The sequence below is a fragment of the Lytechinus pictus genome, chromosome 15 (genome assembly GCF_037042905.1).
Source record: "Lytechinus pictus isolate F3 Inbred chromosome 15, Lp3.0, whole genome shotgun sequence".
Classification (NCBI taxonomy): domain Eukaryota; kingdom Metazoa; phylum Echinodermata; class Echinoidea; order Temnopleuroida; family Toxopneustidae; genus Lytechinus; species Lytechinus pictus.
The window spans coordinates 10,432,487-10,449,482 of record NC_087259.1 but is presented as its reverse complement, the minus strand read 5'-3'; the positions used below and the strand labels follow the sequence as shown (position 1 = coordinate 10,449,482).

General features: G+C 36.7%; 1 protein-coding gene across 2 annotated transcripts; it reads left to right on the top strand.

The window, feature by feature from the left end:
• Positions 1-588: 588 nt before the first annotated feature.
• LOC129277735 (outer dynein arm-docking complex subunit 3-like) lies at positions 589-15,304 on the top strand. Of its 2 annotated transcripts, XR_010295778.1 has the most exons (12): positions 589-939; positions 2,214-2,413; positions 3,540-3,719; positions 5,094-5,321; positions 6,296-6,418; positions 7,092-7,235; positions 7,678-7,838; positions 8,607-8,763; positions 9,916-10,071; positions 11,536-11,620; positions 13,021-14,266; positions 14,618-15,304. XR_010295778.1 is itself a non-coding variant. In XM_054913886.2 (11 exons), exons 1-11 carry the CDS (start codon positions 858-860, stop codon positions 13,146-13,148), a joined length of 1,644 nt encoding a protein of 547 aa, XP_054769861.1. In that variant the 5' UTR covers positions 589-857; the 3' UTR covers positions 13,149-15,304. The 2 variants fall into 2 exon arrangements, 1 of the variants encoding a protein (XP_054769861.1); XM_054913886.2 differs by having other exon boundaries at positions 13,021-15,304.
• The last annotated feature ends 1,692 nt before the right edge of the window (positions 15,305-16,996 follow it).

Below are 16,996 nucleotides of genomic sequence, written 5' to 3'. Positions count from 1 at the left end.
CCGTATTCCTGTCTAACCAATCCGAATAACATTGCCCATCATCATGGCCAAATTAAGAACCCACTTTGTATTTGATACTTTTGCCATGTATTTTTTTTTACTCGCACTATTGCAGTGAAAAAGCTGTACACTTTGGACCTATTAAAAAGCACAACAGACAAAAGAAAAAAAAAAGGGGGGGGGGGTACTCCTAATTAAGCCGCCTCCGAGGGGCCAGCTCAACATTGATGTGGTTTAAAAAAATGCCTGTACCAAACCCCACTTGGGCCGCGGAACGGTTTTGAAAGGGTGTGGGGGGGGGCTGACTATGCAACAAACCACAATCAGATGGTCATTTTTACGTTTTTGTACACGGTTTTGGAAAAACAAAGTGGGGGGCTGTGTTATCCGCGGCCCCCGCAAAGCTAAGTGTACGCTTTCGTGAAATATTTCAGAAAAAAATGAAATATGTATTATCGTCCATTATCTATTCTGAGTTTCTTATACGTTATAGCTCTATATACTCGCCCTGAATATTTTTTTTTCCGACGAATTCGGCGTCAGCGTCTTTGCGCGCATATTGGTCGCAGCTGGCGCTATCGACGATCGGCAGTTGCTACGGGAAACGTGCGACAAAACAGCCTTCGTCGATCGCAAGCTCTCGTTTCGCGGATTTCGTACGTGTACAATACACGGGAATCCAATACAAATTTTGTGTGTAGATTTCCTATGCAGAGCTAGCTAGCTAGATTAACGTAAACAATCTTCACTACGAAAAGATACATGGACTTGGCAGCGAGATTTCTTTGAAAAAGACTTGTTTCTGTTGATATTTTTACATCTTTAACTTTTGGTGAAGGACAGGAAAACTCACGAAAATGCCGGGTGTCGGCAAAACAAACAGCAACACTCCGATTACGGAGCAAATATCAGAATTGCAGCGTAAAATCTCCTTGTTGGGTGAGTAAAAAAAAAAATCATTTTGTGACTTGTCATGTCATGTGCAATGTAAATTAAATGGGGATGTAGAAATTGAAATAAATTGATACGCCCAGATCTAGATGACCATGACGTACTCTCATTGGTAACACTTAATGAAGTTTTTTTTCATAAACACAAGGGGCCATATTAAATTGGTAATGCAATGATAAAGTTTGACTTTGAGTTGAAGATGTTCAGAAATAAATGGAATCTGGACTGAACAGAACAGTGTCAAGACAAGCGTGAGTGAGAGAGACTGAACTGAAGTCAGTGAGATGTTATTTGTTAGGATCTATCAACAAAAATAAGCTAGGGCAGGTATTAGTCTATTTGAGACGAGACCAAAGTCAATGATCAAATGGATAAAAGGTCTTGTTGATGATTAAGTTTGGCAGAGGCCAGGGTCGCTGGCACATGTGTGACTGACAGTTCAAAAGCAGACTTGTAAGGGCTAAGCCTAAGGCAAGGATGGTTGTTCCAATGTTATCGACTACGACTACGTGGGATACAGTCTGGGGAGGGTAGGCCTAGTACTAGTAGTAAAATGAAAGAAATTGTGAAATAATCAAAATTGACAAAACGTAATGTTAAAGTCCTAGGCCTACTTGGTTTCCTTAGCTTAGCCTTAATTAGGGCTTTTAGTTAGGCTTAGATCTAGAATCTACATGTAGGCTGTAGCTGAATCTGTCTGTTTGGAGGAGTTTTTTGTTTTCACCTCCATACATTCTAACACATGGTCATGGAGGATGTGTAGTGACTAAAAACATCCAACGGAATTGGGAACCAACAACATCTGTTGCCATGTTGGGTTCCTGGTCCTGATCCTCAGGTGGATATTGATTACCAATAAAGAGAAACAAAAACTTTTGGTCTAGGAGACTAGGTTCTCTTTGACACGCTTACTATATTGAGGATGGTAAAAATCAGATAGGTCTATTGATCTTGGTGTCAGGAATTGATAAATAAATCCACAGAACAAAAGTTACATGTAGAATCTGTTCAGCATATTAGATGCAAAGATATTGGTATCAATTTGAATAATTTTACACATTGGATCTAATACTAGTAATACGCATCTGACTACATGGTTAAACTGGTTGATGAAAAATGGATGCCATGTTTATTAGAGTTTATCAATATGATCATTCCATTAATGATGTTTAAAGTCATATGATTTTTTTTCATATATTGTTCCATGTACATGTACCTAATTCAGTTCAATGATTATTTTATTTATTAATATTTGTTTAAAGATGGTGACAGGAAAGCATATTACGAGAGTTCCCAGTGGACCATTAAGCAGAACCTTGAAGTCATCCGTAAGTTGCGACAGGAAAACAAGACCCTACACAAGCGGCTAGCAGCAAGCAAGGCGGGAGATGACCGGGTACTGGATATTGCCTTCAAGAGTCGAGAGGTGGAGCGCGCCTCGCTCAGAGGCAAATCTGGACGGGTGGGTAACTTAAATGTTTCTTAACCCATTAGGTGCGAGTATATATGGGCTGCCGCTGGAGTCTATGGAAAACTTGTTATAGCAAAATCATCCAGTCTGCAACGGGTTAATCTTTCATGAAGTCATGAATAACCTTTGCAGCTTGGTAAAATAAAAAGGAAATCAGAAAAAAAAACCTTTAATATTGATCTTAATTTTGTTTTGTTTTTCAAACTACTCTAGGAATCAAACACCAGTTATGTACATGTATGCCACTATTAATTGATAACCAATGTTGTTGATAACTTAATGTTTTGACCAACATAAGGTATGCTAGTAAAACGTTATTTCAATTTTAATCTAGAGGAGAGTTTGGTCCTTGCATACTCCTAGTCTTAGTTTGGTTTGTTCAATCAGAAAAGTACTTGTACAGTATGATTATGAGAATACATGTATGATTTAGATTCAATTATATTCCTGTCTACCTCTGATATTGTGGTTATACATGTAAGTTTCTTTGTGTGTTTTTTTTTGCATATTATTATTGATAAGAATATCAGCTTAATAGATGTATCAGTTAAAGCTTTAACCGAATATTTTCCAGGGAAAGGTTTATAGTAGGCACATGCTGATAATTATACCAAGGTTTAACCCTAGTCTAACTTTAAAGTAGAATTTTAACCACACTTCTATTGAATGCTGGCTTCATAATATTTCTTCCATATTCATGGCAACTGTATTGTGCCAATCACTTCATTAAAATTCATTATATATTTGTATTTTCCTATTCACCCCATTTCAGTTAACTTTTGAAAACTTTTTTTGCAGCAGGATGAGAATAATGTTTAATTGGAGAATAATAAAAACTGGCACTCCATATAAGTGTGGTCGAATGCAACGCAGGTTTAACCTAACCATGGCTATAGAAATACATGTACCTCCCATATTGTTCAGTTACTGTCAGTGGGTCAGTGGTATTTTTAAAGTTGATCTCCCTCTTCCTAGTCTTTTTTCTTGAATTAGACATTCTTATGTTTGACACAGATGGGCAGGTATTTATTTCAATTATACCTTTAAAGAGAGTACATGTATTTTGTTTAAATTTGTTAGTGATAACAAAATATATCCCTTTATTGTGGCTTTACAGGAAGCAATCCGTATCATGGACCAGAAGGCGTGTGAGGCCAAGAAAAAACTCAATGCAGAGAAGTCCCAGACCCTGAAGCGATTGAAGAATTTTGCCGAGCTTGAGGTCCAGTATGATCAGATGATCAAGGATGCATCGGATGCAGAGGCTACCACAGCAGGGACATCAGAAGATGCCACAGTAAGTGAAACAACCATTTAGTTTTGTATTGTTTGAATTAATATGGTTTTCTTAAATTGGCAACAATTGTAATTATTTTTTACCAACTTGCATTGTTTAAAAACATAAATTTATAGATTAACTTGAGTGAAAGTGAATGAATGTTAATTACACAAACTTAACATCTGCAATGCAGTGAACTATGAAAGATATTCGTTTTAGCATAAAATGGTGACAAAGAAAGAATTTGAGATATTTCATATTATCATTATATAGTCAGGCGGCATGTTTGGGTTCCGTTCGGCCTGGTTTAGCAATTATTTTCTGAACTTTGGTTCGATTCAGGGTTCGGCATTTGTATGACTAAATGAATTACAGAAGTATTAAATAAATGATCGTCAATCCTAAGACAGCCGAACATCCGTTCATTACGAAGGTCTGTCATATAAAGCAAATTTCATTTTTAAAAAGAATGGTTATAAAAATTGTTGTTTAAGTTTCTTTTACTTGTTTTATTTTTTAAACAAAAATAGAAGTCAATTCAATTTATTTAAGTTCATAAAGGATTTTTTTCGGGATTTACATATATACATTTCATGACATCATCTAAAAATACATGAGTGAAATGTCCTCTCATTTTATGAAGAAAAAAAATAAATTCATGTTTATGAAAATTTTGAAATTGATAACAATTCAATCAAAGATGAGGTCGAAGCTTTTATAGTGGATTTTAATTTTTTTGTGTGTGGTATTCTTTATTGTGAACAATCATTAACAATAAAAATGTTTATTATTTGATACTTAAATTTATGGAGTCTCTGCCAAAATTAGATAGGCCTAATGTTAAAAATTACTTAGTAAAATTAATTTGCTTTGAATTTTTATGTTTTTTTTAAACTATCGAACCAAGCCTTTGTGCTTGGTTTGTTTCGGTTCGGAAATGCAAAGCTTGGCGAACGTCCGTTTGGTTTTGATACAGCACTAATTTCATATAAAGACCTCAAAATACAGCATCCCTCTTTATAAAAAATCGTAGAATTTTGTGTATATAATTGATTGGACGTGCAGTCACAGGACACCAATTTTTTTTTTTCAAATTTAAAAATGCCAGGCTCTGGTTTTCCATACAAAGTCAGTATGTTTAGTGAATATTTTGATGAGTTTATTTTGACACTTGACAATATAAAAAACAATATCAATGAAATATTTTTTTTGACTTTTAGAGAAATTCTTGTTTTATTTTTAGACCAATGTTAGGTGTTGCTAACATAGGGTTAGTGCGCCCATTCAGCTGATCACTGATTTTCGTTTGGTCTCAATATGTCTGTATTTTTTTCATTTTGATAAAATTAACTTGAATTTGGACTGATTTGATTTTTCATTAAATCTCTCCAGACCCTACGCTCGCTGGAGAATCGTCTGGACAAGGCCAACCTTAAACTTCATGAGGCTGAGCACATCAACCGAACCTATCTGGCCATCAAAGAACAGATGATCAGGGATAGTTTGACCTTTGGCAATGACCTTGACGGCGAAGAGAACGAGATAGATCATCTGAAAGAAGAACTGAAGGAACTCCAGGCCATGAACAAGGATGCTCAGATTGCACGAGATGCTGCTAAGGTACGTCCGCAGGAAGTCTTTATTTAAGTATAAGTATTTATTTATTGTTCATTAATGAAATTCTTCTGTTTACATGCCATGCAAATACCTAACAAACACAACATATTGTATACATTTATACACATGTATTAAACATGAACGATATAATCTACTTTTCGAAAATGACAATAAACATATTATTACTTACATATACACTCATAGCGGGTTTTTAACGCTTCCATGATGGGATTTGTTCTTTAACCTAAATAAAATAAGTTGATAAATTATAGAGGAAGAAAGCTAAAGAAGGAGAAGTATAGGTATATTAAAGGAGTCAGGAGCAAGTTAAATTTGAAAAAAGAGTGAAATTGCTCAGATTGCACTATAATGTTGCTAAGGTACAAAAGTATGTCCATGGGAAGTCTTTCATCCTTCCATGATAGGGATTGTTCTTCAAACTAAATAAGATAATTGTTTTAAAATTATAGAAAAAGAAATAAAGAAAATGAAAATGATAATGATTTGGCTTGAAAACATGAGACATTGCAGGACAGGGGGGTGTTTCACAAAGATATAAGTATGACTTAAGTCGCACTTAAATGCCGACGTGTACATGATATGCAACATGCGATCTTGTTGATAGATACGCAGTAGTGCGCGTCCTCATGACACGATCTGACCAGTGCGGTCAAGCCTTTCATACCGTACGCAACTCGGTTTTTTAAGTGCGACTCTAAGTCAAACTTAAATCTTTGTGAAACACCCCCCAGGTGTGTTCTTTACTCCCTTCTATATTTAGCTTTCCTAGAATAACAACTCTTAGATTGCGGATAGTGATTATAAAATGTAGTTGTAACTTGCATTATTCACTCCGATCCGTACAAGTTTCAGGTGTTATTTTAGATTCTTAGTATTTTAGATATTCCTTATTTACTCTGATTTTTACAAATTGATTAACATGTATGCCCTTTAATTCCTGTTTATCCCATCTATAGGCTGAACTGAGCAAGCACGAGGAGACGGTTTACAGGGAGAGACGAGAACGAGAAGAAGCGCTAGCTGTACTCAAGAAACAGGCCGAGGAGAAGAAGGCGCATGCTGAACGGGTGGAGAGAAGGGTGAGTTGTGTTTTATTTCTAAATCGTGTTCTAGTATGGAATAGGAAATTTTTTTGCATATTATTCAGTGGGGCCTGGAATGTCTGATTGGACAAAGCTAAGGAGGGGTGAACCATTGTACGTAAACAATGGCTCGACCCTAGGAAAAAACTACAAGGGGGGCAGGGGCACTTTCTCCCCCTGAAATGCTCGAATTTGAAATGAAATAAAGAGGCCTGGAAAAGCCCTATTTACTGCAAAGTTAAGGCTTATTCAATGTAGCACATTTTTTTTCTGTAGGTTGTAAAAAGTAGCCCCTGAAAATAAAGAAATAGATTTATAATTGCTTGCTCGACCCAGAATTCTGTGGTCTGATCCAATGTTGTGGCACCGGTGGTGCAATTGAACACTGCCATTCCTAGAGACTGACAAAGACTGAAATGGGATGACAAACTTTATCGTTAAAAATAATCATTACATTGGATGGGTTTTCTTTATGGGGTTTTTGAAATATATTTTATTTGTTAGGGTCAGTATTGCAAGGATCTCCGATTCGTGCAATAATCCCAATTACAATGGTGGGAATGTCTTTAGTATCCCATTCTGTGTCATCCAATGACTATGAACCGATTTCACATTTTCAGTTTTGAATGAGTAAATGTATCAATGTTTGTGCATGAATTAATCTTTACAGCTCCAGAGGGCGTCTATCCAACATGATGATCTCACACCAGAACAGAAGCAGTTTGTCACCGGGGAGGAGGAAGAAAAGAAGATCAGTACCTTCGAGGAAGCATTCCAAGCAATGAAGGAAGCTACAGGGGTATCGGATCTTGCGGTGAGTCCCTTTAAGATCATTTCCTCAACTCTGTTCTAACTAGAGAAGACACGGCAATGATCATTCATAAACTTTACTCTGTACTACAGAGGCAGACATTTATTAGAAAATCACAGGTCAAATTTCAAGGCATTTCATGTCAAGGTCTTGAAATGTAGTCTTCCTTAAAACGAAATTCCAAATCGTGTGTAAATCAAATAGGTGCGCAGGCATTGGAAGCTAGTCTGCATGCACAAACCCTGATTGAAACTTTGATTATCAAGTGGGTCTACACACAGAGACTAGCACATTTAAAACTTGTTGTTTCAGGCCTTCAGTACACACGGCATTATCGACTTTTTGAATGTAAAAATTACTGACATTTTCGATGAGCAGACATAACGCCCCCCCTTCAGAATGTATACTAAACTGCTATTTCTAACTGTTCATTTCTGATTTACAGGAGGTTGTTAATAGGTTTGAGAACCAGAACTCTACGTACCAGCATCTGACGGAGCTGAAGGAAGCGAATGAGAAGCAGGTGGTGCGTCTCAAGGAAGAGAAATCTAGACTCAATACAGACTTTGAGGAGATGAAGTATTCCGGAGAAGCCAAATTATCAAGGTAGTGTTGTTTTGATATCAATGCTTTGATTCCGTCATGTATTGGTGTTGTGGCTCTTGTGGATAGCTCTCTGGACTTTGGACCACTAGGTCTGGGGTTGGAATGCTACTGCAGCACTTGTGTACTTTGAAAAGGCATTTATCTACATTTGCCACTCTCCACCCAGATGTAGTAAACGGGCACCTGATTGAAAGAAATTTATTGAATGCTTTAGCGCCCAATAAAAGTAACTGTGCTAACGCTGGGGTAATAGTATGCAGCTCTTAGAAAAATTTCATCAAGTGCTGTAGAAATGTTGCATATTAATATTATTATTCATATTTGTCAAAATCACACCACAACACTCCTGTATTTTGGCAAGGCATTTATCTAAATTTGCCACTCTCCACCCAGGTGAAATACTATATTGGCACCTGATGGAAAGGAATTCTCTGAATGCTTGAGCACCTGATCAGGGCAGTTGTGCTAAAACTGGGCTTATTGTGTGCAGCACTCAGAAATGTTTTATTAAGTGCTACATTAAAGTTGTATATTATTATTAACATAATTTTTATTGTATTTTATTAATTTATGTGTTCATGTTTTCCTGATTGTTTGTCACTATATATGTCAAGGCATGCTTTTACTCTGCAAATTATTAATTCTTGAAAAAAACGGTTACTGTTGGTTACATGAATACAAAATTAAAATGTTCTCAAACCTACTTAAAACATTTCAATGAAAATATTTATTTTAATCGCAACCCTGAATCTGTGCCTTTATTTTCAGTGGCCAGAGAATGTTGGAAGAGTTCCAGGCCCATCTTAAGACTGAGCAGGACCGTTGTGACGAGTCCTCTGAAAAGCTTGATAAGTGCAGCAAGATCCTCGTCCAGGTCAAGGCTGGTGTAGCCCATCTAGCTGATAAGCTCCAGCACATCAAAGCAGTAAGTACTGTACTCTATGTGACCAGCCACTCCAAAACCAACAATAAGACTCCAAAAAATAATTTTGAGATATTTATTGAGTTGAAAAAGCACATCCTAAACTTTAAAATGATTCATAACTTGTCAAAATTGATCAACAATAATCCACACAAATACCTGATTGAATGCAGAAGAAACTAAGAGAGTGCTTTCAAATATAAGGAGAAAACAACAATCAAGGTTCAGGGTTCACTACTGGGCAATCCCACTGGAAGTTCCAAGCAGTCTACAAAAGCTTTTGTCAAGGAAATTTGTGTATCTTGTTTTCTATTCAATTTTACAACTTGAAATTTTGACAGTGTGTAGAAGAAAAATCACTCTTTCAGATCACTCTTTTTTTGGTTTTTGAAGACCATAGTACTTACTTGTATTTTTTGCTCTTTATGGAGAACCTCCTCTGTCGACTTATTGTTGGTTTGGGTTGACTGGTCAACTACATATAATATTTCTTATTACACTTATCATGTTTGTTGTGTCAACTTGATTTACCACATATAGTGTTTCTGATTCTGTTGAAGTACTTCCTGTAGGGACTCGGCAGCGCAGCTTTCCGACGCATTAACCACAAGCTGGAATACTAGTAATTGCTGTGGAAACATTTTAGATCTGAATTAATCAGTCGCAGTGGCTGGCTTTTTGGACAACAGAAACAGAAATTACTCTCGGGGGTCTTGTTTGGACAGTTTGGAGATAATGCAGAGAGCTTGGATTCAAACTCAAAATCTTACGATCATAAGTCCGGTGCTCTAACCAATAGACCACACAACCTGCATCAACAATGTTATTATTGCTACAAAACATGTCTGGGGCCCATTGCAGAAAGAGTTGCAATCAATCGCAACTCTAAAAATCATGCGTAACTTTATTTTCTACCAATCAACAGCGCGCATTTGGGACCTGCAATTGATTGTTTTACTTGCATTTCATTTAAATGCAACTCTTTCTGCAACGGACCCCTGGTCATTTATCTTTTTTTTTTTTGGGGGGGGGTGGGAGGCGGGGGCTTAGTAGGTAACAGTCGGGCACTATTTTCTTCCAGCAGCTGTTCATAATTTCATAATATTCCATTTTGATTGTGTTTCTCAAATCAAATTATTTTTATATTTTCATTAGAACAAGGGCCACGTACCCCAGGCCCAGCTGTCCTCGGAGGCTGACGAATACGTCCTGGATCTCCTGTCTACCTGCGAAGAGAAGCTTCTTAAACTCATGGAGGAACTGGATGGTTTTGATGTACAGGGGACGCTCAAACAGATGGAGGAAGAAGAGGTATGTTATCACCCTCCCCCACCAAAAGAAAAAGAATTGTTTGCAGTGTAATCTAGCAACCCTTTTAACACCTGCTGGTTTTAATTTTTTTTCAACTGTGGAAAGAAAATGTGCTGACCGAACCTTATTTTCATTTTATAAATTTTTTTACTCAAAACTTTGACAAGACTGATTAACCGCTTGGCTGCGGGCCACGTAATATTACGTGCTTACAACACTGTCCGATTTAAGTGTCAGCATCGCGCTGTAATACCCCTATGGTGGAAACAGCACAGGACTATCAAAACTGCAGATTTGGACAACAGATGGCACTATAACAAAAAATTCTCAGGACTTCCCCTGTGATTTATAGAAGCTCAAAGCCAATTGCTATGTAGTGAAATTTGAGTGTGTATTAAATTGGCTCAGCAAAGAGGGATTGTATACACATTATGGCAGTCAGCAGGCAAGTGGTTAATGGGACCAGGCAAAACATTATTTTTTTTCAAAGAATTTTTTTTTTTTTTTTTTTTTTTTGGGGGGGGAAAGGGGGGGGGGGGGGTGGCTACTTTTCACAACCTACATGTACTGCGTTAACCTTCAACAATGGATAAGCTTTAACATAGCAGAACTCTTTTATTTTCCCGGGCTCTTAAGAATTTTAGGAGGGAAATTGCCTGAGCCTACATGAATTTTTTTTTTTCTCAAGGGGACAGTCTTGACGACCGTAGATGTCCATCGTATGTGTATTTTGCATTGGCATGGCTGTGATATATTTTGCCAAGAGTCTCCATCACATACACACACACAAAAAAATTATGAGCTTTCATTCATAAAGTTATTTATTCATACCTACAATAATGACTATACTAAGATTGTTCTAAAATATAATGGACTTTCTGTTAGTATGCCAAAATATGACTGGTTGAAACCAAGAGGGGTTTCAGACGAGCGCAGAATGTGTCATGAATTCTAAATTGTAATGATGCTAACATTATATTCCAAATTCTGCGGTTTTACATTCCGCATCGATAAGAGGAGGTGTGGCTTCTTTTGGGTACCCCATCAATCACTCGTGCATAGCCAAAATTTGCCAACAGAGCAGAAAAAGCATGTTTTTTGCGGAAGTGGTTGAATGATTATTCGAATGACGCAAAATGCAAGCGTGTGAAACCCCCCAAGATTTCTGTTGTGAAAGTTGATGAAATCTTGGTGATTCTCTTCATGATATTGGCATTTCCTGTTTTCGTTATAGACTACAAATATACTGTATGGAAAACAATGTAAATGGACCTTTGAGAAATAATTAATTTGTTGGAGGTTAATCTACAAATATCAGAGGGTGATTATAAATAAATAGAAACACTTTCAAGGAATTTCTCCTGATTGAAATGTCAGAGGTGTATGTAAAAATAAATGTATTGTAGATAATGATGTTTTTTTCAATTTCCTCTCTCTCAATGTTATGAAATCTTTTTTTTTCAGTTTCAAGTTGGGATTGAAGGATCGTTGCCAGCGCAAAACACTCGTATCAAGCTACCTACCACTCAGAGGGATACAACTTATGATGGTGAGTAGTTGTAGTAAATAAATTCCATCAGTGGTAGCGATATTAAAATGAGTTTGAACAAATTCCAGTAAAATTGGCACTCAAGTGTTGGTTTGTATGAATCAATTAGATTTATTTCCTTTTTGATGAGAAAGTAAAGAACCGATAAAAAAGAAATATATGAATATTGCATTGTCACAACAAACAAATTGATAAATGATAAGTTACCCCTGTATCTTACAGTGCAAATCACATGATATGATATCTTATGCACTACATTAGAACTTTTGATACGTTGTTATATGGGCCTTGACTATGGCAGCCAATAAGTGACTTCGTACCAGGTATCCACTCTGAAATAAAATGCCGGTCAAGTACGACAAATTAATCTCAGTATTTCATGAAAAGATAAATACCAAGGTGGGGTTTGAATCCCAGACACCCTGGGTGGTGTTCTGATGATTAAACCTGGGTTTAACTCTAGTCTAAATTAGAATTTTAAACTACACTTCTACGAAATGCTGGCTTCTTAATGTTTCTCCCACATTTGTGGCAATTATGCAGCATCAATTGATTCACTGCAATTCATTATCTCTTTGTATTTTCATATTCTTCCCATTTCACGACTCAATTAATTTTTTTTTGACAACCTTATACAGCAGGATAAGAATAATTTTCAATAGGTGAATAATCTGAGAACTGGCACTTCATAAAGGTGTGGTCTAAGTTAAAGTGATCATTTCACTTTGTTCTGATTTAAAACAATCTCATTTAGGTTTTTGAAAATGGGCTAAACATTAAGCTTATAGTGTTAAAATACCATCCCTAAAGTTTCAAAGTATATTTACAGGAACTATTTTAAAACTTTAGAGTTGTAAACCAAAGTTTGAAAATAATTGGGGGTTGGTTTCAATGACTATGTGTATACAGTGAATCTGTGCCCCACAACACATACACTAAAGATGAACACATCATGACCTACATACAGAGTGTACAAGGTACACTGAATGTACAGTGCAGCTAATAATAGTGTGTGCATACACGTAGGAGATACACACAGCAGAAGGCAGTCAACACAACCAACAGACTTTTTGAATTGGAGTAAACTGGTCATAAGCTAGACCCGTCTTGCAGACGGGTTCTCAAAATCAGGCTAATAAATTGCTACTTGTGTCTAAATAAGAGCTTTTCATCCTATATGGTGGTCTGTTTGAGGTTTTTTTAGGACAAATACAGGCACTCGTACACGTGTTTTATCTCATTTTGAGAATTTGTTAAATCAGCTGCTCACAAAGTGAAATGGGGTTTAACTAAACCATGGTTTTCAGAATATTACCCATAACTTTCACAGCACTTTATCCACTGATCCAAATCACTTTGTGGAATACATTGCTTATGATTCTCTTTTGTGTCTTTACCAGATGAGGATAGTGGTGATGACGAAGACATCGTTACCCGGAACGCTCTCAAGAAACAGGCTCAGATGCTTGTGGATTCCAAGACCAAGAAGCACAAGGTCCGGGCCCGCAAGAAGAAGGGTGTCAAGTAAGACCAGGTCCAGATTCCAGATCCTGGCCCAGCATGGATGGAAACCTGGGGGTCATTTTATTCCTGTGTATACATAGATTGTGTATAATGTGATATAACGCTAGTATCATCTTGAGTTATCATTCATTCTAATCCCCTTCCATGATAGTCCGCAAAGCAGCGAGCTGTTCTTGAGGGAAATTGCTAAGGTTTGCATGGACTTGATCTACAAGCAGTTGGTCTAACTCTCAGGCGGTCTAATACCACATGGGCTTAACCCATTTGGTCTACTTCCCAGGTGGTCTAATACCACACAGGTTTAACCCATTTGGTCTACATCTCCGGAGGTCTAATACTACATGGGCTCAACCCATTTGGTCTGTTATCAGTTTGGTCTAATTTCTCTTTGGTATACAACTGTACTTGGTCTTATATCCACTTAATCTAATTGTCCTAAAGTCTTCTGCCCAGTCAACCTTTTTCCACTTTAAAAGGGAAAGGTTAGAAAAATGAAATGGGAATTCATAAGCAGTTCAACTAATATAGTGGAAATTAAACAAAATGTTTAATAGACCAGATGGTTTCAAGATGGACTAGTTTTAGATGAACTAGTATAAGAACATTGTAAGATGAGACCAAATGGAATGTAGATAATGCAGGAGGTAGACCAAGGGGCAATTTACCTATCTGGGACTCTCCTCGTATGGTTTGGCTCCGTCTTTTTAGTAAAATGAAAAGTTGCAATCCCCTCAAATTATCATGGCATGAGCAGTTCATAAGCTGAAGTAAGAATCTAAAAAATGGAGGTCGGATGTACCAAAAGGTTGATTATTTTTATGGAATTGCCCCTAAGTCACCTTGATGTTTGTTTTGATGTGATGCAGCAGTCTCTACAGGTTTAAGTGTGTAAGTCATGGTAAAAAGGGTTAAAAGCTAATCACTATACACCAATCATATTCATTAAGTTTATTACCAGGAACAACTTTTTGACTTCAGCCAAATTAGTCTAGACCGATCTTACCTGTACAGTAGTACACATCCTGCTTCAAACCAAAATGACATGGTATTATTAGTAATTCTTGGGGAGTTTTTCATTAGGCATGTTTCACATCTGAACGGGCATTGAGGCTTCGAAATAAGGTGTGTGATGGGGGTTAAATTTCTGCTGACTCATTAAAAAAAATCGCACATTCATCTTTAGCTAAAGAACTGTGCTTTGAGAGCAAAGTTGTTTTGGGTTTCAGACTCCTCAGATGTGTGGAATTAATGTACAGATGGATTTGCCTATTTAAAAAAAAACTTGGTACCACAGTATTCTTTTCAACTTGAGGAAAATGGACTGAGATAGAGTAAATAACACATGATTTGCCTATTCTGATCTGAAAATTTTCTTGACCCAGGGATTATTCAACTTACAGAATATCAACCTACACATATATAAGTGTGTATTGTATTTATGATTACTTTGAAATGTGAAGATACACATTATAGCTGTGGTAATGTCCACGTGATATCCGTCCATACACTATTCGTGTAAAAAATAAGATTGTTTTGACAATATATTTTGTTATCTATCTCCTGGTTCCGGTCTTACAAAGAGTTGGGATTGAAGTTAAATTGAGTACTGTATTTGCATATTCCCTTTTCATGAAATATATTAATACGTCATCAGAATAACACAAATAGAGTTATCTTATTTATTACATAATGTATTTGGAAATGTCACCAACTGTATTGAATTTAAATGCATCACATATACTTGACAATAACAATTTGATGATGAAATTTGTGATTTGATTATTATTTTTTTTTAATATTTTTTTTTTCCAAAGTAAAGATCATCATTGTAAATTATATATTTACTTGTTTATAGAATTGGGTGAACTGCTCAATTTTTTTTATTTCCAATTATGAAACTGAATTTATTTTCCCCATTTTATTTATCACAAACATCTGTGGTTTTCCAATTGCCTCCATTCTTTATGTTAATCTTGTGTCTTAAAATTTGCTTTGTAAACTACTGAAACATGTATATAAATATGTATTAATGGAATGATTTTTTTTCTCTGCAGAAATTAGAAAATGATTTTGTACAGATGTTCATATTTCATATTGTTACCTGTTACCCCTGTGAATGAAGATACTAAAGAGAGAATTAAAATATTGCTTTTAATATGATTTCATTTTTGGTTTGTCATGTTTATTTATGGAGCAATACTGATTTATAATACTAATTAGTTTTAAATTACAACGTTTTATACTACAAATAGTTCACTGTAACATCATAGAAAACAGCTTGATGATGAATTGTGGGGAAGTGATAGGAGATGGATAAAAAGAGAAAGAAGAGGGAGAAGCTGGAAAAATGGGGGACAGAGATAGAAATCTGGAGGGCAATTCCATGAAAGATGTACGTCCAACCCCCTATATGTGGGACCTTCATGAAATTTTCTGTCTCTGATTTCTTGTTCTTTTTTCAGTCTTTAATGCTCTCAAATCACCATGACCCATGACTTGGACAGTTTATGAAGTTAAGTAAAACTTGAGAAAAGTGGGGGTTGAACATACAAAAAGGTTGATCACTTTATGGAATTGCCCTCGAGAGAGAGAGAAGGGGGAGAAGTTGGAAATATCAGAACGTTCGATAAGAGGGGATATCGTGAGAGTAAGAATCTGAAGAGGTCGTGTAATGATTGTTTTACCATGGAGCTAGTAAAGCTTTACTGTACAAATTCATAATTATGTTTGAACTTTGAAGAATTTATTGCATATTTCTGCAATGCAGATTTCATTCAATCTCTCCTTTAAAAGGTGATAATGGAAACAAAACAATTCCAAACTCCTAGTAAGAGCTAGTGGGGCTTAAAATCAAATCGTGTTTCCTTGAGTTGCCCCATTTACTTCCCCCCAAATCAGCTGGCAAAACTACTCGAAACTGTTGCTTTAGTGGGGCGCCAGCTATGAGAAACAAAGGATATATATACTGTATAAAGAACAGCGTGTCACACAGGTCGCAGGAACTGTTTCTTGAAATCATGACGCGCGAAGTGCCGGGTGAAATCGCGCGAAAATGTTCACCTGCTTCGATTTGATTGCTTGATTACAAACGAAAATGCGCGTGCTTAATCGAAGGTTGCTTTCAAGACGATAAAAGACAGAAAGTTTCGAATGCCCCAAAGGTGGGGGAGTACACCCTATGTTTGTACTAAGTTGAGTATAATGAATATAAGAGCTTCATGAACTCTTAATCTTTGCTGCTATAGTTTTTCACTTTTCTTGGTTTGTCCTGTTTTTGTCGATTGCACTCTGGCTACGTTCTTCACATTTCGCGTTGGACCCCGCCCATTTTCTCTTATTTCCATAAACCCAAACCCTATCCGTGTACTGTATTCCATGATGAATATGCATCTACAGTAATAGTAGTTTTGGTGTCTCTTCTAGGAAACCCTTTTTTGTTGGAGGAGGGGGTGGGGCTAAACTAAAACCCCTTCCCCTTTCTTAGTTTGTCTTCCCCCTTTTGTACCCCTCTCTTTCTCTTGGTCTTTCAATCTCTGACTTTTGTCCCTTCCTAAATCATTATATTGACCTTGATTATGGCCTTACGTGGGGGGGGGGGCAGTTACCCCCATGAAGTGTTTACTATTTCTTTTTTTTTCACAACATTTAAAAAAAGTGTGCACGAAATCCTTCAATTTAAAATGCAAAAGTACCATATAAAAAGCTCTGCCGCTTCGCATCTCTCGCGTTTGAGTAATTCTTCGAAAATTTGTATATGTCGATCTTGCCCCCCCCCCCCCCCGAAAAAAAATATGAGTACGGCTATGACCGTGATGTTCAGATATCATTCCGCACATAATATCCCCTGTTCTC